This window comes from Phycodurus eques, chromosome 12, assembly GCF_024500275.1.
Source record: "Phycodurus eques isolate BA_2022a chromosome 12, UOR_Pequ_1.1, whole genome shotgun sequence".
Lineage (NCBI taxonomy): Eukaryota > Metazoa > Chordata > Actinopteri > Syngnathiformes > Syngnathidae > Phycodurus > Phycodurus eques.
Genome location: NC_084536.1, coordinates 4,468,082 through 4,494,765, shown reverse-complemented (window position 1 = coordinate 4,494,765; position 26,684 = coordinate 4,468,082). Strand labels below are relative to the sequence as shown.

At 41.9% G+C, this 26,684-nt stretch overlaps 1 protein-coding gene across 1 annotated transcript; it reads left to right on the top strand.

Moving 5' to 3' along the window:
• The first annotated feature begins 3,166 nt into the window (after window positions 1-3,166).
• On the top strand, window positions 3,167-16,104 carry cckbrb (cholecystokinin B receptor b). Its single transcript, XM_061691893.1, has 5 exons — window positions 3,167-3,536; window positions 10,425-10,676; window positions 11,478-11,739; window positions 12,896-13,023; window positions 15,298-16,104. The coding sequence occupies exons 1-5, from the start codon at window positions 3,296-3,298 to the stop codon at window positions 15,837-15,839; spliced, it is 1,425 nt and encodes a 474-aa protein (XP_061547877.1). The 5' UTR covers window positions 3,167-3,295; the 3' UTR covers window positions 15,840-16,104.
• Window positions 16,105-26,684: the final 10,580 nt, after the last annotated feature.

The window sequence follows — 26,684 nt, the reverse complement described above, 5'->3', positions numbered from 1 at the left end:
TCTTAGTTTCTGGGAAGTGTTGCGATTGTACATTTGATGGAAAGATCAACACCTTGAGCCTCCTTGCTGTTGTGCGTATCACGCCACGTTCACGCTCTACTTGTCTTATAACACAAGACTGGGTTGTACTGTAAATAAACAACACGGATTTGAACACTCAAGTCCATCTATTAGTACCGTGTATGAGTCTCAGCCTCACACTGCACTGTTAACACATTCACTGCCATTGACGGCTTTAGAAGTTAAATATCAGTGTTAACTGGGAAGGCTAGCAGTGAATGAGTTAAGTACCAGAGCAGTGTGGATGTTGGTGATGCAAGTGCAAATGGGACACCACAATCCTCTTGAGCTCTGCCAAGCACTGACGCGTGCACCCGCCTTCAGTTTTGTCTTCAGAATTATCAGCCAAGACTGACTGTAACAGCGGTGCTCCAAACAAATAATTGCCATCGTGCCAGTTGCAAAATGCCACACTAGAATTGATTTATCTCCAACCTGTCTTCATCAGCAGTAATCAACATGTTTGGTGATTACCAGCCGCGACGCAAAGCACTAGTCTCGCTCCTCATCCAGATTGGCATCCTCCCATGACTTGTTTATCTAGGCTAAGTGGCACAGCACATGACCTAGCCGAGACGGCCAATTAAGCACAGGAGAAAAAACGATTAGAGGTACATAATGGGCCTCCTCCAACTCTATTTTTCCTGCCTTTTTTAAAAAAAATTTTTTTCCAGGCTAAGCAGATGGTCTCCTGCTAAGATACAATAGCACAACATGTTGACCTCCCAAATTGTGTGGCATAGAGGAGACAGTCCATTAAGAAACACATGCTTGAGCTCTTGAGCCAGCCGTCAAGCAAAAAGAAATAAAACATCAAATTAAAACAATAACCATAATGTTCTCTAAGATTTAATTTTTTTATTTGTTTTCATTTATTTTTTTTAATTAAAATTTAATTTTTATTATTTTTATTTCTTTATTTCTATTTGTTATTTTCCTTCATTTTGATACTCTACAAACAAAAATAACTTTGTTTACATGATGCAAAAGGCTTAAAGGACAAGCGTGACAATAGAAGAGAAAATGCTGCAATATACAATACAAGCAATACATTTAATTAGGCATCATTTAACATTTCTTAAACACGTTCCTAATAACAAGCAGGCGGAAATTTAAGTGCACATGCTCTACACGACACAATGATCATTTTCAGCAATAAAGGCCAACAGGTGAAAGTACCACTCTGCTAAAACCTTTCTGTTCCCTCTGCAAAATATGAATCGTTTTACTCTATTCTACTTTTATTGTTAGGTGGTTAACGTCTCTATATAGTTTAGATACAGTTAATCATGTTAAAATGTGACTTAAGACATCTGACACACAGTAAATTCATGTTTTATGATAATGACAGTTTGAAAGAAACAAATTAATTCACCCGAAATTATTTCCTACGGGAAAAATAGTTTGGAAATGAGAACAACTTGCAAGTCAAACCAGCGTAAAGGAGAAGATTGTTTTACTTCAGAGCCGCCACTGTATCCTAAATCCCCAAACAAAGATCAAACGCTCAACAAAAAGAAAAGATCCAAATCGAACCTATTTAATTGCTGAATCGAGATGTCAATAATGAAGGTATGAAACAGAACGCTCTTTTGTTCAGTCAATAAAACTGATTGCCTGAGCATGCATCCCCAAAGCAGGAAGCACAGTGACATTAATGCTGTTATATCACAACAGCGCAGAACCTCAGCGAGGTCAGGGCCAGTATGCGCATTTGTTGGTAGCCTGCAGATGAAACTGGACACACTGAAGCAAGTGGACATGTCGTTGACCCCCAGCTGCCAGGGATGCTTACATCACCAAACGTCTTCATAGTCTTTTGGAGTAGAACACAATAGGAATAAAAGCAACTATAGTCGTTTAAAAAAAAAAAAAAAAAAAAAAAGAGGAAGATGGGTCACAACTTTTGAAAATGTCAACTGCCATACAAGAACTTATTCACTGTCATGAATAATACATCAAAATAATAATTAAAAAAAAAACAGAATAACTTCAATGCCAAATGAGTAATTTGAAAGTAGTATTCTGCGTGGGAACTTGGTTCTCCCGACGGCGGTTTTTGGCATGCACATTATGTTTAGTTGCACAGGGTGGGTTTGCTGGGGCTGCCCATGTGCCCCCCCCCCAAAAAATGAACAAACAAACAAGTGAAATTGTTTTCTACTGCGTTATGTCAAACGTGAATCAATCATTCACGTTTGTATGGGCAATTTGCGCCCCCTTGTGGAGAGATGCAGGATGGGGGCAGAACTGCAATAGTGGAGTAAGGGGGACATCGACGAAGGCCAGATAGCAACTATTCTTTTGGAAATATATATACTTATTATAATTTCATAATACACTCCTTTACATAAAAAAGCAGGGATGCTGGTAAACAAAGCCAAAATTATTGCAATAAGGTTCCAATTTGTGCAATGAAAGATATGTTTTGAATTCTCAGTTGGTTCCCTTAATTGTAATTATTGTTTGCTGTTGCCGTATTCTTGCTTGTTTAGGAATTTTAAACCCAATACAAGGTGTAATCTGGGTGTGTGTGTGTGTGTGTGTGGGGGGGGGGTTGCACAGGGTGTCATCCAAGTCAAGCTCGGACCGCCACTGGTTACACCTCTGTACCGTATCGGATCGTCTGAATCGGAAACAGTGTACTGTTACACCTCTAATAAAAGCGATGGGCCTGCGAGTCTTGACTTTGACATCTTGAATTTCAAAGTCTTCAATAAACCTAACACGCGTGTTTTCAGACTGAGTGAGGACGCCAGGAGAGGATGAAAAAACTTCACACAGGAGAGCCGGTGCGGGGATTCCAACCCAGAACCTCAGAACTGCGGGGCAGACCTACTAAACTCCCACTTTCCAAGGCTGAGCAGTTAGTGACCGTGGCCACAGAGAGGCAGCCTATCAAACAAACATACATTGGAGCACGCACAAACAAACATTATTGGAATTCCTTTGCAAAATATATGGAACCCAAACGATGACCTTTACCTCTCTCTCTCTCTCTCTCTCTCTCTCTCTCTCTCTCTCTGTCTCTGTGTCTCTCTCACTCCCTCACTCTATAAGTATCCAACGTTTCTCACCCTGCGCGAGACTCACTTGGTGACAACGTAGCAGTTTGCCAGGCTCTCCCTTTTTCTTCTTCTTCGGTGCACAGAGAGACGAGCAGCTGCAAAAGAAAGCTACTTTTCTTCTTCGTCGTCTTCTTCATGTAATAACTCGGAAAGATCTACGGTTATGGATGCAAGTGCGCGCGGTAGCACTTGGGAATTTGAGAGCAAATAACTTTTTTTTTTTTTTTTTTTTTGCCAATAAGTGGCGAGTCGATCGAAGAATTATGGATTCGTTCGCGCCAAACGACACGTCGGCAGAGTGCGCGGGGGCGCGCGTTCTCGCGGCGCAGGACGGGAGCGCGGACCCGTCCAACCGGAGCTGCGGCAACATCTCCGCGGCGCTCGCACCCAGAGGCGTGCGGCCAAAGGGTGAGAAAACACATTGCGGGTTTCATGTCAAGAAAGACAACGCGCCACTGTGACGTCACGCCTTCAAAAGGAAATTGCTGCTGATGTGCAAAGTTGATCCCATACGCAGTTCAAATCATTCACATCACATCAAAAAAAACCAAAAAAAAACAGTAAATCATCTCTCAAATTTTAGGGGTGCTGAGATTCATTTTAGGGCTTCTTCAACACCCCCCTAAATGGACTGAAAATACATATGAGTGAGATGCCGAAGAACCGTAGCCCCACACGGTCTCAAATAATTCAATATGATGCGATAGGCAATTCCATTATTTTGCAGTCCTAAATGTAGCCGCTGCAGTGGCACGAGGCTTAAGAGTGCAAATGAAACCTGGCTGCTGAGCGGGGATTTAGCTGATCAGCTGACCTCACATCTGGACTGTGACATGGTCACCATGCCTCGTGCATTCTGGGGTTTTGCACCTTTTTCTTATCAGGGGTCAGTTCAGCTTGCAGGTTCCCCAAGGGACATAGTAAAAGGGATGAAAAAAAAAGAAGGATGCAATGGTCAAACTAACAGGGATGGAGACATTTCAGTGAGGAATATTTCAAAAAAAAAAAACAAGCCTATCAATTTTTTTCACGATCACTGTTTTCAAATGTTATTGTCTAAAAAGAAACATCTTTCAATATAGGCAAAAATTACACCAAAGAACAGGTCATCAATGAGGAAATGCCCTCGCCTTCTGCACTTATTATGTCAGGCCCTGACAGGCTGAAGTGTCCAAAATTTGGACGCGCCAAAATCTGGCTGAAAATCAAACATTTCATCAGAAAACAAGGCTAACGAGGGATTTTGTTTTCTGCAGACATCATTTTTAATTCCACAACTATGTAATAAGTGCCAATGTCGACAGGTCCTTAAATATACGCCTTACAGTATGTGGTTTTATTCTTCTTCTTCCTTTTTTGGTCAAATCAAATGGGCGATAACGGCCATAGGTTTCCAAACGCCATAAAGCAAAGTCTTGTGACGCATGTTTGCTCGAAGACTCAAGACAGACAAAATGGCGCATCTTCCGTATCTCTGCTCCTTCATCAAGCAAATGGCGCTATTTTGATCCCCCTCTTTAACTGGCCCTCCTTAATTGTTTTCTGACGAAGCGCTTGTGTGTGAGCGTGTCACTGCACAGAATGAAGTATCTTCATGAGGGGTGTCGACAAAGACAAGGCATTTTCTAATCAGCGCGTCATGCTGTTTCGATCTCCCGATGCCATTCTCAAGCCTGTCACACGGGCTCTTTACCCGCCCGTCTTCTTTCGCTCCCGCTCCCTATAGAATGTCTCATTTGAGGGTGCGCGAGGGGCCGAATGCATTCTATAAAAGCCGCCTGTCAATCTCAGCTCTACAAGCAAGTTCAAGTTTCCAGTTAATACAGGGCTCAGTTCAAAGTGCTCCTTTTCTTTTCCCATGACTAAATTTACTTCCACTTGGCTCCCTAATATGGAAACCTGGAATTTCGTTCCAGTTTTCATATGGGCGACAGGCAAATTTATGTGTCTCTTAAAAAAAAAGAGTAATGGATATTGTTCTACTCCATTGCTCAAATATGGCGATGATATGAAGGCCTGGCTGGCTCTGAAATTTTGGGGTTGTACTGACAACAAAACAGAGTTGATGGTTTTTGGTGGCCCAGCTGGGAACGGCATGTTAGATCTAAGCGTCAAGTTGGATTCGGATCTGAAATTTATCACTTGAGGCCAAAGTCAAGCGAATTCTTTCACGGCAGCACTTTTGAAACATTAGTGCGTGCCATCGTCGCGACCCGGCTGCACTTCTGGAATGGGCTCAGTGCGTCTTCTATTAATCGCCTGCAGATGGTACGAATAGCCGGTGCACGTCTTAGCTTGCAAATTCTTTTGATTTGCTTTTAAATCATGAAATGCTCTCGGCCCGCGTTGCCTCTCTGAGCTTCTTCACCGATATGAGCCCAAACGTTCTGTCAGGTCAGCTGGTTAACCGCTCTTGACTGTGCCAAAACGAATGCCAGAGTGGAGCGTTCCTTTTGCTGCTGCAGCTCCAAAATTGTGGAACAACTTGCCTTAGCCCATGAGACACATCACCTCTTTGCCTGTTTTTAAAATCACTCCTTAAAATGCATCTCTTCTCTTCGGCCTTTGCCATCCAATGAGATGCTGAGTTGTTTATTTTTTCCTCACACGGATTTTATTGATCCTTTTATGACTGACATTTCTGTCTTTAAATTCAATTTATTAACCTACCTTTGTGAACTTCTTTTTCCTTTGTGTTATTTATTTATTGCTCTGTACAGCACTTTGGTGCGCTGCACGTATAATCATAATATAATCGTGTATTTTTTGTTGTTGCCATGACTGTGTAAAAAGGCACATTATGCTTTTTTTTTTTTCCTGACTGTCTGACCAAAAATCTGACTAAACCTTTCCTGTTTTCGGTCAATCAGGATTACCAAAATTATTTCTATTTGCTACATACCAGAATAGTGAGAGAAGGATTTTTGTTTGTTTGTTTAACATGAATATATACAGTTCAAAGACAATACAGTCATGAATGTACATTTGAAGTGTGTAACAAATCACGTTGGACAGGATTGGATTGCTTTGAATAGTGCGAGTGCTTCATAGCCAGCTCAGGCATCGGCCTCCGCACCATTCTCTTTGCAAGCTAAAATGTTATTTTGTTCAACCTTTTATGATAAATTGACTATGCTCATATCGATGAATCGCGACAGCGCCTATAAAAACAGAGCCGTCTTTGGAAATACATTTTTTTTGTTTGTTTGTTCGCGTGACGCAGCTCTTTTAATGGCTGTCACTTGATTGTGGAGGTGGTCCTCATATGAGTGTATATCCAGTGCGTATGTAACATGAAATAAAGACCTCAGCTTTCTGTCTGGCACCAGGCTGTGCCTGCATAAGAGAAGCCAAGAGAATATCAGACCCAACACAGCTGCCGGCCGGCAACACCGCGCCCGCACTCACCCCTCAAATGACGTACCGCCGACCAACCACCATTAACCTCTCACTCCACCTCTTGTCTTAGTCCATTAAACACGTGGTCTGCATTTACGGAGTTTACCGAGGCAAGGTGCAGTCAAGATTGCTATTCTGGCGCATGTGCTTCATCTCCGGATCTGTCAAAGCTGAGCGGCTTGCATCCAATCACCAACAGGAGGTCACGGAGCACATTTAAAAAGATGTCTCGCGTTTGTTATCAGGGAATTTAGTGGGTCATGTTGTACTGTGCGGCAACATGTGCTGGTTGTATAAAAGTACTGTACTTTATCGTACTGAGAGCTGTTTCTAATATTTTGGCTGCTGTATTTAGCAAACCCGAGAGTCAAAATATTGCGTTTGAACAAAACGGGTGGGGAGGGTGCAGGTGCTTTGAAGGCACACAGCCAACAGACACAATGAACATCATTTCACACTCCGACAGTCATGCATACAGCAATTGAACTGGCTTGGCTGGATCGCTGTCTTGTTGAGTGCAGACGAGTGAGAAGGTGTTTAGCGAGTCAATGAAAATGTTGATGAGCTACCCAGGATGAGGGCTGATTGCAATTCATCACGCATCAACAGGAGGGCATTACCTGGCCGATGAGGGCGGGGGTAACGAAATGGCGTGCACAAAAACTCACTTTCACACCGCTCACTGCAAAAGCCACAATTGGAAAAATTCATGCAAGTTCCTGTGTCACTATCACCTGTGCATCTTTTTGTTGTGACGCAAACGAGAGTTGACACCAACCAGTCACAACACGAGATCCGGGGACAAAACGGTTTACCGAGAACATTTCGAGTGGTTGTTGTTACAGTTAGAATTTGTATTTATTATAAATACTGGATTTGTATGAAACGTGCTCTGCTTTGTGCGCTGCCCCTTTAAGGGCGAGCGAGAGGCAGGGTGCTAGCAATGCTAGGCTAACAACGTGTGCATGTGCACACTTTTGATTGAGATTTGTTGTTAATGTTCATGTTATTTCTATTCATCTAGCAAAATATATTTGATAAAACATTAAAAGTTTAAAGTGTCAAATATTGTTTTTTTTTGATTAAAATGAGGATAATCGGTAAGAAATGGTCAAATTAATAGCGTGCCGCCACTATTACACAATAATCATAAAATTGTATTGCTTTCTTAAGGTCTTGCTTAATAATTAGCTATTGTTTCTAATGACGAAAAGCGCATAGTGTCGCTTATTTACAATTTTTAAAATTCAAAATAAAAAATCAAATGTTTCGAGAGTGTGAACAGTATGTGTGATTTTATGGAGGTTTACGTTTCCTCATGGCAACTGTACAGTAATCCCACGCATATTCATCACTTCACTCACTTTTCACAAAATTACTATTCCTGTTTTTTTTCCCTTGTGGAATCTGTCCCCAGCTATTTGTTGAAAAACTCACCAATTTGCATTTTCTTTGCTGTGTTTTTTTTTTTTTTTTCCTTCCCTGAAACGCCTTAAGATGCCACAAGAAGCCAATAATAAATAGGCCGACTGTGGAGTAATTTGATGTCAAGGAACTATGTTGAAGTGATACGTCGCGACTGACACACAAGCGCGTCAGGGACGAGCTATATTTACATGTTAAATGAATAAAAACTGATCTTTATTACCTTTGTAAAGGCAGGATATTCGCTACATCTCCTGTGTTGGAGCTCAAGTGTAACTGTTGTTTTCTATTAGAAACAGTACAAGAAGGGTCATTGTTTAGCAGTCTGTCCTCTGGAAGAGGTTTTCAGCACCTTCTGTGAAATAACTGTTGTGGATTGCACTTGAGCTTAGTGACACAGCTGAGGTGACATTTACAGCGGCGGATAAGACACTCGCGGTGACATTTACCAATACCTCGGCCTTACAGCAGCAAGGGCGGATTCTTTTCCCTGATGGGAACGGTGACACGAGAGCCAACCGGAATAGAAAGCGTCGGGCCGCATAGATATTAGAAAGGCGGGGAGAGAAAATAATTCACAGTTCATAAAATGTCAGATTTGTTGAATGAGAAAAGCAGATTAAATGTGAAATATTCAGGGCCAGACAATGAACTCTATTATGAAGTGAGCCACCAGTTAACGGTGGGTCTAATAAAAGCCTCTGTCGACGATTAGTCTCGGTTTAGATTATGAAAAAAAAAAAAGTAGATGTCGTTGAGTGTTTTCTCTAGTGACGGGTCATTGGTAAATCAAAACAATCAAATAAAGCTCATCCTTGTGTGTGTGTTGTGGCTCACTGGGGCCAATCCCAAATGACCTCGTGCGAGAGGTGGGGTCACCAGTCAATCGCATATCAGTATCGTTTGAATGAAAAAACGAAAAGGTTTGAATGAAGGGTTTGACACTTTGATGTCAGTCAGAAAACATTGGATTCTTGAGAGTATTGTCCCATCTATCCATATCTTCTAGTATTTGTCCTCAACGGTCACAGGTGAGCCGGACCCGAGATTTGAAGCCACAGCCTCAGAACTGCGGGGCAGACGTGCTAACCGCTAGATGATTGTGATTCCCAATCAAAGTACCGATATGAGATCATCACGTGTGCCACTTAATGAAGTGCACGTGGACAATCTGATGCATTTATAAGTAAGCATTACAGGGAAATATTCGGAATATTTTGGTGAAACTTGTTCAGCCCAATATGAGTGCCGTTATTCACCAATGAAAAGTACAACCACAATAATAGACACTGAGTGTGTTGGAACCGCAGTAACGCTATTATATGTTCGGCAAATGCTGAAAAAACACACAGGCACTAGTGAACACATTCTACTCGGAATGAACACATGCACTGTGTGCTTCAATTGAACAGCAGCTTGTTCATCTGGGGAATCAAAGTCAAACGTGGGCTACACGCCAACATCATTATGATGCAAACAGCCTTGCTCTTGTCGTCCGTTATTATATTTAGGAAAAAAAGAAAAAGAAAAAAAGACAAATTGTGCCAGTGAATGCAGCAGATAAAAAAAAAAAAGTGATTTATTCTACCATCTTTGAGCAGAAGAGCTATTAAGGGTTTCCTGAGCCACCTGTGAATGTAAATGTGCTGAGAGAGTTATCAACACAGGGAAGCTAATTGGCTTCGATTAGGCAGAAGCCCGGGCAGCATATTCTGTTCAGTATGGCGGAGACAGACCCTAATGAAGGTACATGTTCTTATATCCAATCGCCTGCCTGCACATTTTTCATACTGCTGGAGCACACGAGAGGGGGGGTACAGATCGGCAACACATTTTCCGGCCGTTCGTCCCTTTCACTTATTAATAGGCTGAATTTTTGATTCAGTCCTTTTATTGGATCTCATTAGATGAGATTAGAAATGGAAAGTGAATGTCAAAGAGGCAAATCCTGGAGCATGATGGGACGGTTGAGCAGTAGCGAGCGACTCAATCTATCACGAAGCCTCATGACGAACATTTCTGAAACTCTGTGTCGTGACGTTTGATCATTCGACGTGTATTTTGTAAACCAACTCCTGTGAGCTGGAGGCAGTGAACATTTTCTCATGCTGAGGTGTTCTCACACCTTGACCTGGATGCTTTTTTAATAAGCAAGCCATCTGCATTTCACATATTATTTGCAAAATGGTGCCATTATTCAGCGTTTGCGTGCATGGCTGCTACGGCCCTCGAGGAACAATTTTGAGAGAACAAATCAGCACCTGAGAATCAATCCATGAGGGGGTAATTACCTCTCAATCTTAACGAACACCACATCCTTGTTGATCGAGTCAACTTTTGCAAAAACTTGTTTTATTTCCACTTTCCGTTAACAGTTTAACAGTTTAGAAATTGCAACTGCATAGTAGAAGTGCACGTCAATCAATTGTCACGATAATGTCAAACCCATATTTGTTCCTTCGTGTGTTTTAGATGACAACCACACGCTGAGGATCCTGCTCTACTCCTTCATCTTCTTCCTGAGCGTGTTCGGGAACCTGCTGATCATCGTGGTGCTGACGCTCAACAAGCGCATGCGCACCGTCACCAACACCTTCCTGCTGTCGCTGGCCATCAGCGACCTAATGATGGCCGTCTTCTGCATGCCATTCACGCTCATTCCCAGCATCCTCAAGGACTTCATCTTTGGCGCCATCATGTGCAAGATAGTATCCTACCTCATGGGTGAGAAGAGACAGGAAAAGATGATTTAAAAAAAAAAAAAACACAACCATATTACACACGCTTAACTCATTCCCAGTTTGGATGCATATTTGGAAACTGTAGCGTAAACAAAACGCACACATCTAAAATGTGAAACTACTGTAAGTTTACACTCATTACAGTGGGAAAAAAAATATTATTTGATCCCCTGCTGAAGTTGATAGTTTAAGAAATGAACTCCATTTTCTCTGGTGGAGGTGTTGGTGTGTCCCAATGATCCTCGGAGTTAAGTCGTTTGCCACAGTCCCACATGGCAAACATGTCCTCGGTGAAGGTAAAATTCTTGGATGCGTCATCCAGCATGGCAATGACACAAAACACACTGTCGGGGCAACACACGAGCGGCTCAAGAAAAAGCACGTTAAGGTCACGCAGTAGCCTCGTCAGTCTCGTCCCACGAGAAAACCGTTGGCGGCAGCTGAACTGCATTGAAGGATTTGTAACTTTTTGAGTTTTCTGAGGGAGAGTCAGGTCTGACAACGCACTTCACCTGACTGACTCACACACACACAAACAAACAAACATTCGCAGTTTGCATTTCGAAGATCCGTGAATAAGAGAGGTAAAGAGTAATTTCCCGTCAGGCTTTGTCAGGGGAGGACGAGGCAGATGGGATCAGTGTCTGAGGCCAACGTGATTTCCTCTTCCACAGATACGCATCCTCTCCGCCTCGCATATGTTTTTGTAAACACACCGCCGCGTCACAGCTTTTGTTCTCCTTTGGATTGCAGATATGACTTATAAGATTATGTCTTCCGACAGGTATATCGGTCAGCATCTCCACGTTCAGCCTGGTCGCCATAGCAATTGAGCGCTACAGCGCCATCTGTAACCCCCTGAAGTCCCGTGTTTGGCAGACCCGTTCCCACGCTTACCGGGTAATTGCCGCGACGTGGCTGATGGCGGTGGTCGTCATGATCCCGTACCCGGTGGTCAGTCATCTGGACTCCTTTCCGAGCCCCGGCAACACCACCGCCCACCAGTGTCGTCGCAAGTGGCGCGACGCCTTGGCCGAGCAGTCCTGGTGAGTCTGGCTGCAAAACCCGCAAAACTGCTTTGTTGCGCCATATCAAGCGTAGCATATGAACTACTGATAACTATGTCGATAAGTTTGGATAAAAAGTATATTCATGAGTAAGATCACGAATAACCTTTACTAGTCAGTTAGAACTAGTCAGTAAGAACTTAACTATGTTGATAATAAGCAAGCGCATATGTAATTAAGTAATCAGCATTGTGTAAGTAAGACCATTCATATTTTAGAAAGTACGCGAATGTGTATAAGTAACCACAAAACTCTGAAAGAAAAAGATGATATGCAGTAGTAGTTTGTAGTATGTAAATACCAATCAAAACTTCATTATAGTAGTTAGATATCTTGCTTGTGAGTACAACTACATTTTCGTGGAATAAAAGCAAGAAGGCAAGAATGGCTGCAAAATATTTTAAAGTCCAAAAGTACACATAATACAGAAAAGCAACACAAGAATTTTAAACTGAAGGTCCTGTGATTGAAAAATAAACCTGGGTACTTATTTCATGTCTGACTGCCGTCTTTGTTTGGATTTGACAAGGGGGGGGACCCCAAAAAACAGGTCAATATAAGGCTTTCACTTTGCAGCAGATAACATTTTTATCAATATGGTTCGGAGGTGGGCGGCACGGTGGACGACTGGTTAGAGCGTCAGCCTCACACTTCTGAGGACCCTGGTTCAATCCCCGGCCCCGCCTGTGTGGAGTTTGCATGTTCTCCCCGGGCCTGCGTGGGTTTTCTCCGGGCACTCCGGTTTCCTCCCACATCCCAAAAACATGCATTAATTGGAGACTCTAAATTGCCCGTAGGCATGACTGTGAGTGCGAATGCCCTGCGATTGGCTGGCAACCAGTTCTGGGTGTACCCACCCTCCTGCCCGATGACAGCTGGGATAGGCTCCAGCACGCCCGCGACCCTCGTGAGGAGAAGCGGCTCAGAAAATGGATGGATGGATGGAGGGTTTGGAGGTGCCTCGAATGTATTCGTTCACTGGAGCGTAAATGATCCACGTTCACAAATCAGTCAGCGTCACATCCAATCCAATTCTCACCTCCCATAGAATGCACGCTGGCTACTAACAGTTTGGAGGGGACCTGCGTGCACTCTGGTGTATTTGTGAAAATTGATCACCCTCCCGTGTCTTCAGGTACGTTTTGCTGCTGCTTTTGCTGTTTGCCATTCCTGGGGTGGTGATGAGTGTGGCCTATGGCCTCATCTCCAGGGAGCTTTACAGAGGGATCCAGTTTGAGATGGGACACAAAAAAGACTCTACAGGTGAGGACACGCCAAATCGCTTGAATACATACGATACAAAGTTATTTTCCCCCAAGGTCATTTGGCAAACAGTAATGAGTATACAAAAATAATAAAGAAAATAAGAAAACAAAGAACACATAGAGGCAATTTTGTGGGGGATGATATAGATCACGCACTGGCTACAAACCTTCAGATGTGCTTTTAATATCTTGTTAATTTTAATCAGTTGGATGCCATTGCGACCTACAACCAAAATAATAAACACATTGTTACACGAGTACCTCGGCGACAGTGGCTGTGCAAAATTATCTTTGGAAAGCCGGATGCTTTTATATTGGATCAAATTTTGTTCCGCAATCTCTCGCATGATTTGTTTTGTCGAGGTGATTGCAATCGTGACCGTAATGATTTGAGAAGCAACATCACTGTTATGTGCCGCGGGTGATGAGGTACCACATGTAACTGTCAGTGTACTTACAAGGGGGTCTGGGATCGAAAGTAGACGAGAAGAGGATGTCAGAGGATGGGATTGGCTGGCAGCTGCCGGCATGGACGTCGCCATCTGCTTGGCCTCACATGGAAAAAAAAAGTTGTCTGAAAAAGAGATGAGCACATATTTAAAAAATGACTAAAAAAGTGGAAATCCCATAAAAGGGATAAAACGTTCCCAGGAGATTTTATAGGACATTAATGGAACATGAGGCAAATTTAATAATCCATTAAGTGTGTTTTGTGTACTTATATGGAAGTAAATGTGGAGCCTCCAAAGACGGACACGCCCTAAAAGCTTTAACTGTACAACAATGTCTTGGGTAACATTTTTGCATCATTCACATGTGCACGCAGAGAACTGAATATTGGATCATGAAACTAAAATAGTTTAAAGATCCCCTTGCCTCATTTAAAAAAAAAAAAAATTACAGTATGTTTTTAAATCATATTTCATGTCCTTTTACCTGGATTTCAAATCTGCCCTTTTTGCAAGCCTTGTTTTTGATGTTCTGCGGGTCATTTTCATGCGAGTCTGCCTTTTATTTTTTTCAGCTCCATGCTATTTAGTGTACATTAGCATCTGCTTGGTAAAAATCCATGTTGTTCCCATGGTGCAGCAAGTACTATTTCAGGTTTTATGTTCATTACAATTCTCCCCAATTTTCCTCCCACGTTCCAAAAACAAAAAATGAATGGTCATCATTACACCTTTTTGATTTTATTATCACCCAACAACAGCAAAAGTCACAGATTAAAGTTGTGAGAGACTTTGGACATTCCACAGTCTCCAATCAAATATTTCATGTGACAAAAATGTGCCACTTCCCCCGTTAGAGATGGTTAACAGAACTGCACTTCACTACAAATTAATTTCAAAATGTTTCATCTGAGCACTGTGGTATGAATAAAAAATAGTCACCATGCTGCGGGGCAGTGTACAATTTAGTCTCGTCGAGTGGTCTTAGTCACTGGCAAACATAATCAAATATGTTTTCGCACTGTGGGGCCTTGGTGGTAACCAGGGCAACTGTAGAATGAAAGAATGGAGACATTCCAAACATTTGCATTATTGTGTTATGATAAAGAAATGCAATAATGGCTGCTTGTTTTCGAGCACGGAATAAAAAACTTGTTGTTCGGTGTTGTCGGAAAACAGGACAGGCTGTCAATTATCATCTTATAGTTCCGCTGGTGTGGTGCTGCTGAATTATTTGATTAAATCCCCCTTTTGGTTATGTTTGTCTCTATTCTCCGTCTCTCATCTGATTATTGCTCCTGCCTGTTTCTCGTCAGCTCTGCGCCCCACCTGTGTCTCGTTGAGTCTTGAAACCAGAATGTAGAACCATCCATTTTCTGTACTCCTTACCCTGCTCTGAGTAAGGTGAATGAAAGTCAGCGATGTGAAACGCGACGCTGAAAATGTCCAGAGTACAGTGGATAAGCAAACCAAATAGTTTTTTTTTGCATGGTGTGTCCATTGCTGCATCTTTTGTTGTGCTGCTTTTTTGACTAGCATATTTACAAAACACACATTCATATGTACACAGTGCAGAAAGCAGAGAGTTTACGCAGTGCTATTTTATAATGAGGCCATAAATATCGGAGTTTATTTTTCATCAGAGAAGACATTCATAAAGACATAAAAAAAAAAGGTCTTTTCTTTGGTCTCATTAACTTTTGCGACACTCTGACTCAAAGAACGGAATTTCTAGATTCTGCAAGGTTGACTTTAACATCCCTCACAAGATGACGATAGTATCCCCGGCTAGTTGAATTCTCTTTCTTGGCTTTCCGATACAGACGTGAAGAATGGCTTGACTTCAACAGCGTCGTGCGGCAGCGACGACGGCGACGGCTGCTACGTCAACGTTCAGCGTCCCTACTCGCTGGAAATGTCTGCCAGGTCCGCCTCGGCCAAGACGCCCAAAGCAGACCGGCCGCGCAGCAACACATCGGAGGCCAAGCTCGAGGCCAAGAAGCGAGTCATCCGCATGCTGGTGGTGATCGTGGTCCTCTTCTTTCTGTGCTGGATGCCGCTGTACTGCGCCAACACGTGGCGGGCTTTCGACAACGCTTCGGCCAACAAAGCCCTCTCGGGCGCGCCCATTGCTTTCATTCATTTGCTGAGCTACACCTCCGCCTGCGTCAACCCCATCATCTACTGCTTCATGAACACCCGTTTCCGGAAGGCTCTGCTCGCTACGTTCGCCTGCTGCACCGCCCCGAGCCGTTGCCGACGCCGACGGCGCGGGCTGAGGGACAACGAGGAGGACGTCACGGCCATGGGACCCTCCATGTGCAAGTTCAGTTACACGACAGTCAGCACCATGGGAACCTGCTGAGGCTGATGGAGGCAGTTCCTGTCTGGAAGAGACAGTTACTATGGCAACGCGGTACACAACATCCGCTGTGCTCAGCCCAAAGTGAAAACAGTCGGCATAATGTAGCAACGTACAAGCTTAAACCCATGACTGTGAGAGAATAAAAAAGGGATAATAAAACTCACAGTGTATGTACCTCAATTGAAACACACAAAAATGGAGGATAGATCTCTCAAAGCGAATTGCTGGTTGAGGTGTTAAATCAGGGGTGTCCAAACTTTGGCGTGGGGGCCGCCGTCCATTTTTTTTTTTTTTTTTGGGATTCTGTGACATATATAACCTGACTTGCTTGGTTTTCTATTTCCTGTAGCTTTTGTAAATTTACAAAAACGCCAAGTAACTAGTGAAACGGTACCAACATTCATAATGCCCGACGAATAGAGACAATTCAGCTACAGCAGCAAAGTGCGTCAATCGCAAATGTTAGCTCCACTTTCTACTCGGTGTCGAGGGCAGTTTAGAACAGATTGCTCTTGTTTTGATTCTGAATGTGGACACTGCTTAGTCCGGGGGTGGCTCTATTCTGTTGGGATACAGGGCTGCTGACCACTTCAAAAATCCTGAAAAACCCTTGCTTTAAAATTTTTTTTTAAATGAATACATATAATATATACCGTATATAAAACACTATACAATAGCTGAGCGTATCTTTACCTACACAGATGGATTGATTTTAGCGTGACTGTAAATAAATAAATGTGAAGAAGGTCAACGTGGCCCTTCTGTCCTTTGATTTTTTTTGTATGCAAACATTGGAAGAGAAAGTATGGACACCCCTCTGTTAAATAATGAGACTTTCCAACTTAGTGGTCATTAAGTGAAGAAAAAAATGTTTCTGTCACCTATTTATAGACCTGATTGTTATCAACGCTAATTCAGCTGCCTTTTGTAAAAAGTGCCTGCTTGTTAATATCGTTCTTGTCAGTGCAACATCATGGAAGTACTTATCGACTTGAGGTGTGTTGATGTAAATTGAAAAGTTGCAGAAGCTGTGTATATTACTGTCATCTGTATGCGTGAGCGACGTCAGGAGCCGCGGCCATTCGGGTGGACCGTTAACCACGCGGCTATGCGACGTTGACACCACGGCGATTTGGGCATTTTTTAAAATCCCTATTCAAAGTCTTGCTAAATTATCTCACGGGTGATCACGATATCCCTGATAGGCTGCGGGGGAAATTAATAATTAAATTAATGAAGTGCTCTTTTTTAAAAACTGTTTATTTTAATGGCAGAGTAGGCACTGTTTCATTTCCAGTGTTGTAGCGATAGTAATGCTTTCCATAGAAATTGTGACATAGCGTGCATCTCTAACTCAACTTCCCAATGATGACATCATGTTGTACTTCAAATGAATCAACAGCGCCTCTGCTGGTGGCCTCCGAGTAGTGCACTCAATTCCTCCCGATTGCTTCGGGGCGCGATTAATCACCAATCAATTCCACACAATCCACAGTATACTCGATTAATTAGTAGATTATGATGCCCATTCCTAACTGTAATAGTCTAGTCTAATCAACATCTTGTGTGTGTTTCTCTGGACTGATGATAAAAATAAACGTGGCCCAATTTGTGAATTTCTTAATCTTTTACAAATAATTAATGATCAAATTATTGATGTGACGTATTGAATTTTGGCCATGTTAATTGGTTTGGTCATGGCGGTATGGACTGAAAGATGCCATTAGGACTGAAATGTAGCTTTAGGAATGGCACATTAGGAACAATCTCGTAATAGAATTATGAAATGCTGCATTCAAACACCATCATTTATAACTTCTAATGAGTTTTGTTTGTTTTTTTAAAAAAACAGCGAGTTGGCAGCAGCCTTCAATATTTGACAGCAGCACCGGGGGTATCACGTAATTACTTGCAACGAAGTTCAGGCATTTTTCAGAGGCTCCACGTCCCCGCAGCACTAACATGCAAGCTTCACCATTACTGCCAGCCTTCTACCCGAATTATATCTGTGGAAGAACTTGACTTTCATTGTTACTGCTGCTAGATGCCGATGGCTCCATCGTGGTTGCTAGCAGTTTCAAGAACTTATTGAATGAATCACAGTTTATAAGGACATTCAAATTTAAGATCCATTGTGTGTCTAAATACTGTTGGGCAAAAAGACAAGTATATGAATGCAATATCGACTGGGTTTATGAGTGACACACCCCGGCGAGGTTTGAGAGAATAATTTCCCAGCGGTGTCACAAAAGTTGCGTGATGTCGACACACACCTCGGCTCATCCACTTGCCACTCACACTGACAGCAGCTTATTAAATTTGTTGTGGCAGATAGGTGCCACTCATTTTCCTTCCAGTGTAATTCATACTGAGCATGTACAGTACTGTATGTGACATGCAAGTGATGAATATACTGTATGTAAGCTATGGCTCGGTTACAATGCGCCGCAGTATACCGAGTTGAACATTTCAATGAATGAGATCTTGAAGTGACTTTTTCGAGTTTTAACTGCATGTGTTGATGGCGCACTGCTACTGAATGTGAGCCATAGCGTACTATCAACCGTGAACTGCTGCGCTATTCGATACATGGTGTGAAGGTGATTTTCTTTGTAATGATTTAGATGGAATTGGTTTCTTGAAAGCGCAGCGAGAACTGCAAAATGTAATCTCATATGAGCAGAAAATACGAAAATATATGATTGGATCGTGCACTTTAGAGGAGAATATACATTTTTTTTTTGGGTTTTTTTTTGGGCGGGGGGTTATTTAAGTGATACACAATGGAACCTCAGAACACAGACAGTTTTGCAGTTGAACGTTTCGAAATTCAACCTGAAATGATCAGGAAATTATAACGAGACAGGCTTGTTGTGTTGACAACATTCCCCCCAAAAATGCTTGGATGGTTAATTGAAGACTCCAAACTGTCCATAGGTGTGAATGCAAGCACGATTGGTTGTTGTGAGCTCCAGCACAGCCGTGAAATTAAGTTTGCAGTCTGGACTGGGTTTTAATATTGATATCTGTGGAGAAAAAAAAAATACCTTAAACATTATTCCACCTTAGTGCACTGGAAGATTTTTAAATTTATGGTCTGGTGTCCTTGGTTGGGCAAATTGACCGAAAAGCCAAATAATACAAATTCCAAAATGAATTCCTTTTGGCTTATCATTTAAAATCAATTTCAACAAGCACTCTGGTTTGAATGTAATAGCGCTTGGAACAAAGGAAAAAATGTTTTGAAATAGAAGACAAAAATAGATGTTATATAGGCTTATATTTCCTGTGTAAATAATAACGCAGTAATTGCAGGATAGTTAAAATACCGTAAAATAAAATATTGATGATACATCACTTTATCTTTGTAACTGTTCAAGAAAAAAAAAAAAAAAAAAAGTATTTTTAAAAAAAAAAATTTTTTTTTAGTAAAAAAAGCATTTATTGTTGCTGTCTGAAGAAAAACCGTGTATGTCAGATTGTGGTTTCATCAGGAGTAATAATAATAATATTAATAATAAAAGCTTTATATCAAAGGTGTTTCATACAACACACCACACACGACTTATCAGACAGATTTCGCACCACAATCATAGATCTATGTGCATGGCCATCTGCTTGAATTGCTAAATTCATCATCCAAGCTTGGTGACCGATTAGTGCAGCTACTTATTCTAAATAAGACAAGATAACATTTGTTGATCCCACAATGAAGGAATTTGCAATATGGCATTATAAAACATGTTTCCTCTGGTTGTCTGACGACATACTTTCAACAAGACACGCAAGAGAACATACAGTGGACGATCGGACGGCATTGAAATGTCCACAGTTGCATAAAGTGGAGGATAAGCGATAATTTACATGTTTGCACTGCTTTGTTCAGTCAACTAGACATATTTGGATGACATGCAAAGTATTGAATGAATTTGATTTTTAAAATCATTTTTTAGATTCACGCAGATTTGATTTATTAAAGTGAGTCGTAATACTTTGGCGGACCATCATAGCGAAGATTGAAGGCCATGTCTTGTGAGAGTCACGCATCAGGGCATTGTTTAAATGCACACCATCTCCGAGGCGCATTTCAGATTAGTGCAACAGGCTTACACCAAATGTCAACATGAATACACGGAGGCTTTTTCTTTCTTTTTTTTTTTTTATGTACGAGCAACGTGCATTCCTGCTCATCTGTGTCTTTGATATTCTAAAAAGTGACGACACTTTACATTGAAATTCTCTTGTGATGTAAAAATGAAAGCAGTCTCTCGTTTTGTGACGCTGTGTAAAGGAAGTGTTTCGGTCTGATAGTGCGCCATGTTTCCAAGCAGCTTGTTGGTGCCCAAGGCTACATTGAAGACTGAAGAGTTAGAGAAGCGTACAAGGGCACTCTTATGTCCACTTGAATTGTCCCGCTTCCCAGGCCACCCTTGCAATAAATGTCGCTTGATTGTACGCTATCAGTATTTTCTCTAATCCCTCATGTATTTATATGGGTCAGTGTTGTTTGGGACCAAATGGCGAATTTGCTTCAGGCTTTGACTTGACATCGCATCATGGTAACACAGCAGAAATGAATGTGACGGTTGTCTTTTCTGGAGCAGAGTGACAGTGTAAAAAGTGTGCTTTATTGTGACAACTGTCTACAAATGCCGAAAGCATCTTTGTGCAATTGTAAGGCCTTACGTGTTTACTTGTGCTTTGATTATAATCTGAAGTATCATCTGATGTTACATCATGGAGGAGGAACAACAAGTCTACCTCCATCATGGAAGTGCAGAAAGGAAGCTCCTCAACATATTGTCTTCAACATATGGAACGTTTGTGTACTGAAGTGATTTTTTTTCCCTCTGCTGCTACTTGTTCGTGTAATATTTAAAATAAAGTCATATTCAACTTATCATCTACGTGTTTAGTCCAAACTCTTGCATTTTCTTTTGACTTCTTATCTAATGAGGTTGAGCGAGAATGTTCACGGTAAAAACAACGTGTTATACCAGATGGGCATTTTTTTTCGGCTGAGGAAAAGGTATATATATTTTAAATGGGATGGGAGAATCTCTCTGAATGCTCTGAACTGACGTTTTGCTGCAAGTGGTGATTTCAGCCGAATAACGCTGCCTTGATAAGTTAGCGTCACATGCATGTACAGCTTCAGAACAACAGCACCTGCGCTGGTTGCAGCCATGTCGTAAATTCCATTTTGGATCCAATTGCTTCATGGCTAACTCACAATCAACAGAGTCTTGATGACAAATTAAATCTATTGATCAACTGTTATGCTTGAATATAAATGGTCACATCATCTGCTAAAAACGAATCTCTTTTGAGGGGACCGTCAACAACCAATTCAATAAAACTTTTAGGCAATAACAAATCTCCTTAAAAGTCAGTGGAGACATCGCTTGACGCATTTCAAGCATTTCTAGCATAAACTTTACATGTTTATTGTTACACTTTATTTGGATTTTTTTTTATATGTGGACTAAATGCAGGCAATAAATTAAAAGACAAGTTTGTAGATGTGACAGTGTAACTCTGGAATAGAATTTTGTTCAATTCTAATTGTTCCTTTTGAAAAGAGGGGGACACAAAAAAAAAATCAGCGTTTCAAAAAGGATTACGGTCGACTTTGGATGTTCCACTGTTGTTTGAATCGTAATCCTTTGACAAAAAAACTAAAATGCCACGCGCGTCGCGCAAAAGCACTGGCTAATGGAGCGGATGGCAAACATGCAGTTGGATGTCAGTTAGCCTGACCTTCCAGTGACAGGTTGCCACGTGTTTGACATTTTAATTGTGACAGATAAGAGTGACCATGAAGAGGTAATCATCTCCCAGTGCCGCATATCATTTAGATGCGAAGGCTGGGCGTAACGGATGACTACTGATTAAAGGGCGTACTCGCTATCAATACTGAGGCTCCGATGGGGACCGGAGCCGCCTCTGTGCGCTCTGAATGGACGAACGTTCAGCCCGGTGAGTCGATGTGAGATTTCATCGTCCTTACAACTGAATAATGAGTAACGGACACTTTTAGTACCAGGCAAATTAAGCAATTGTTTTAAATTGGGCTGCTGTCAGTGACTTTTCTTTGTTGATACAAAGCCACTTGACAGATTGAAAACGTGGAGCCTCAATGGTGGAAAGGTTTTCCAGGGTCTCGGAACATTGGCTGCTCGGCGAATGAGGATTGGTTCTACTCTCCCCATCATTCCGAGTGATTGACAACATGGGCACGTCCGTTATTGAAAAGCAGACAATGCATGTCAGACTGGAGAGAAGCATTCTGTTCTACTTGTCCTCTTTTCTGTTGTGTTAGGATAATCTACTGCACTGAAAGTTGTCTCACCAAATGTCCAGAGTTTGGTGTTTGGTGAGACAGTAAGACAGAGTCTGATCGTACAGTTTCCAGTTTTTTAAAGTCTTCACGCAGTGCTCTTTGTTAGTCATAGAAGACGTCAATGTACTAGCCGTTTTATCTTCTCTGATGGGAGTGCAATGTACAATCCTGCTATGTGAAACCGGTAAAAGTGTTAAACATCGCTGAAACGGCCGGACAAAAGCCCTTGGACAACGCCAGGGCCTTTTGCTCTTTAAATGTGTTCGCGTCTCAAATGTCTCTAAAAGATCATCCGCGATTATGCTGTGGTGTGGTGGGGTTATGCTAGGGGGCGACAATAAAAACAACTGTTCGATATGTTCGATCACAAATCCTTATGCATGTGTAACCAACATCGAGTTCGGCCGTACCAAGGATTCACTGATTGCGACATCCAGTTACAGTGGATAGTCCATCTTTTCCCAAGTTCTTCTCTTACCAGTGTCAACAGGCTTTATTCGGGGCTTACTAAATTGGAGGGTAACAGCACACAAATGGTCTCCATAGCAGCGATCGAGGCAAAAACATTTTATTGAAAGAACAAGAAACTCTAAAGAGAACAAATTAAAGAGCGGAAGGGCAGTTTCGGACAAATTTCTTTAAATAGAATACTTACTAAATGAAACCATTTCATTTGGTCGATTACATACAATGTTAACAAGGAGATACAAAAAGCAGCATAAATCGCATTGGTAAATGATTTTGCTGCTAAACCCACAATGAAACGTGCAAAAATGACCTGACATAAAATGTAATAAAACATCTGTAGTGAGGTTTTAAATTGTTGTTAAATTAAAGACTCAGGGTGAAATTCATGGTTAATTGTCAATGTAATGGAGTTATACTACATGTTTTCAATTGAGTCGAATAATGTTGCTCAGAGGAGCTGCAAAAGCATGTTTCTTCTTCTTCAGTCCGCACATTATTGGAGACGGAATCCAGAGCGCCTCTGCTGGTTGCAGCCAAGGAGAGCACTCCATTTTGTCTCAGTTGTTTTAAGATGTGTTTATTTAATCTATTTCACACAATGACTGAATTCTTAACGTTCGATTCAACAATCTATTATCCATCCCTTGACAAGATTTCTTTTGTCCATACAGGGAATCCATGCATTTTTGCAGTTTGGCATTCGCAAATTTTGGTAACGACTGATGGCAGTTTTGTGACATTAAGTGACGTTGAGCTTTTTTTACACGTACATTTTAGACTGCGGCAGTCTCCTGTTTGGAGGCGCACATGCACCCACAGAATGAAATCATTTTCTGTTCACGTTTTGGTGTTTTAATTGAAATGTGGCCCAATTTCTGGGTCTGGATGGCAATTGGATGTAAATTGCAGCCGAGGACATGTTTTGGCTTCGTGTCGATTGCGAAATGCCGCATATTTCGCCAATCTGCCACGAATATGCCATTTTGTGGGTCCGCATGGTCAGAGCTGTGTGTAAATTTACACACAGTCACGTGCCCACGCATAAGTCCGATTGCATAAATCCCATATATTGCGCGGAAATCTTTGTATGCACGCTTTACGCACACTACTGGGGCGTAGGCACGCTTAATAAATGAGGGCCCTAGAGTTGTGGAGTGGGGGATGAACTAGCCGTTTTATCTTCTCTGATGGGAGGCTCACTGTTCCACACTTGACAACTAGTTTTGAAAAAAAAAAAATTATGATTCCCACTGCGGGGACAGTTTGGGGAAGGGTTTGCTTTTTGCGCAGTGCACACAGGAAGATCCATAAAGGCTTGATGGATGATGGTGACCAACAACATATTTTCTTCCATTTCCACTTCCTGGTGGTTTTAATGCCGAGGTGCCCTGACACTTTTGCCCACATCGTGTCTGACATATCTTGGACCTTTGACCGTTCATTAATCATTTGTGTCATAATATACTGTAGATATACTATGGCTACGACATGCATAACAAACATGTTCGTGAGTGCGCAGTCATAAATACGCACAGAGAAACGCTCATTTATAATATAATTTAAAGCCGTTAGAGGTCATCAATAATGTTACCTGGGCGACGGTCCCTAATGATGACTGATGAGGGGCAGGGAGGGGAGAAAGAGGCAAAATGAGCTGCATCGCCCCTGTCGGAGCAGAGCTGAATTCTAACTTGTTCATTAATCTATGAAATTGTTTCCAGCGATGGGAAATCAGCAGTTAATTTCAAACAGGGCAAAACATGCACACATCACATAAATGGATGGAATACAGAAAAATCACAATGACTGTGTTTGGAAAATCACCACATCGAAATGGGGAGAAGTTGTAGTCCAAGAATTATGGGCCTCATACTTTGCCGTAATATTTAAGTGTTTATTATTCCAGTGTAATATTTTCTGAAAATGTATAGCATTTTCAAGTACCTTATAAAAAACTATATTGGCCTTCTACTTCTTGTGATCTTACAAACTTCTGCTGAAGCAAGCTCTAAAGGGTAAATTTGTGATTACTTATCGAGGAATCGATTCATTTATAAAAAACAAAAACAAAAAACATGGAGATGGGAGAATCACTCTGAATGTTGTGAACTCCTGTTTCTAGTCTAATGTTGTGTTGAGAAGAACAATGATGGTCGGCGGAGTCAAATTTCCGTGGCTGACAATTAACACATTCACTGCCATTGACGGCTTTAGCAGTCAAATATCTATGCTAACTAGGAATGCTGGCAGTGAATGAGTTAAAGGGACCTTGTTTAGACAGCAAGCAAGTGGAGACCAAGTCAACAGCACCTTTGCTGGTTGCACCCAAGTAGTTGTTGCCAATTGCTTCAGACAGAATGAATCATCAGTCACACAGAATTCTTAATGCTCAATCGAACCTCACCTAAATTGAAATTACTTGTCGAGCCAATTATACACCTTCTGCTCCTAAATGTGAGTCACATTTCTGGAGTGGAAGGAAAGAGAAGTGAATCATCTGCATACCATGGTCAATTATTTATGAGGATTTATGAACTAGGCAGCACGGTGGGCGACTGGTTAGCACATCAGCCTCACAGTTCTGGGGACCGGGGTTCAAATCCCGGCCCCGCCTGTGTGGAGTTTGCATGTTCTTCCCGTACCTGGGCGGACTTTCTCCGGGCACTCCGGTTTCCTCCCACATCCCAAAAACATGCGTGGTAGGTGAATTGAAGAAACTCTAAATTGCCCGTACGTGTGAATGTGAGTGCGGATGGTTGTTAATTTCTATGTGCCCTGCGATTGGCTGGCTACCGGTTCAGGGTGTGCCCCGCCTCCCGCCCGAAGATAGCTGGGATAGGCTCCAGCTGCCTGTGATCCTAGTGAGGATAAGCGGTATGGATGGATGGATGGATTTATGAACTACAAACACACATTTCATGACCTCAGTGTGTAGTTACAACAAAGAATGTTCCAAAATGCACGAACGCATACTTTGTAACACTCATCACAGATCGGGCACAGAAAACCACATCGACCTAACCTCTTTGGTCTTCATCTCGTGCGCTTTTCGCTTAGAGCTCCCCATGACCCCCGACTGCTTTTCCAGCTTTAGCGGTGTTGACAACACCGCATGATCAATCTATCAGCAGTAATTGTTGGCTCTCCCTCAACACCCTTCACCGGAGATAAAATCAATCACAGAATAAAACAGGTCACTTACTATACTGTATGAAAAGCCGTTAAAGAGAGGAAAATGCTCTTGCTCCTTTTGACATTCCTTGTAGTCCCTTCGGAATCAAGGTTTTCCAGTTTCTTCCTGCCACTGTTTGATTCCATGTCCCGTACACAAGGTTTCACGTTAGCCTCTTTGCATTACTGATAGAGCACAGTGTTGCAGCGGTGACAATGGCTGAAAAAAAAAGTGAAAAGATTCAAATGAACAGGCCTGCTTTTTTTTGTTTTGTTTGTTTTTTTTGTCATGCCACTTGAATCTTGCAACAGGTGCAATGATCTTGATCTGAAGTGTACGGCAGAGATCAAGAGATAATGCACAGTAAGATGACAGGAAGGTGACATTCCATTGTTCATGACCCGGTTCACAAACAAATTGGTTGAGGCAAATTTTGTCTTTGTGAAATCGCTTATAAAAACCTTTATCCGTTTGAATCTCGTTGAAATTTTTATAGATAAATAAAGCCAATTTGATTTGATTTGCCTTGGCCCTAGGACATGTAGTTACTCCGAATCATATTTCAAATGACATCAAAAATGTCTGGACACTGTCTATATAGTTTTACTAAAACCTTAGTAATTTCAATTACCCCTGTTTTACTTTCGAAACGTTTCCCCAAGAAATAAACAAATCAGAGGTTTTACCAGTGTCTCGTTTAAGGTTCCAGTGTACTGAAATTACCATTAGTGATCAACTAATATAAAACGAAGCCACCAAGGATTCCTTAAAGAAGCATCAACGTGCTCCTTGGAGCCTCCAGCTGTCCGGGTTTGCACGCACACGTAGCCGGCCCTCCACAGTCTTACCTTCACATCCACTC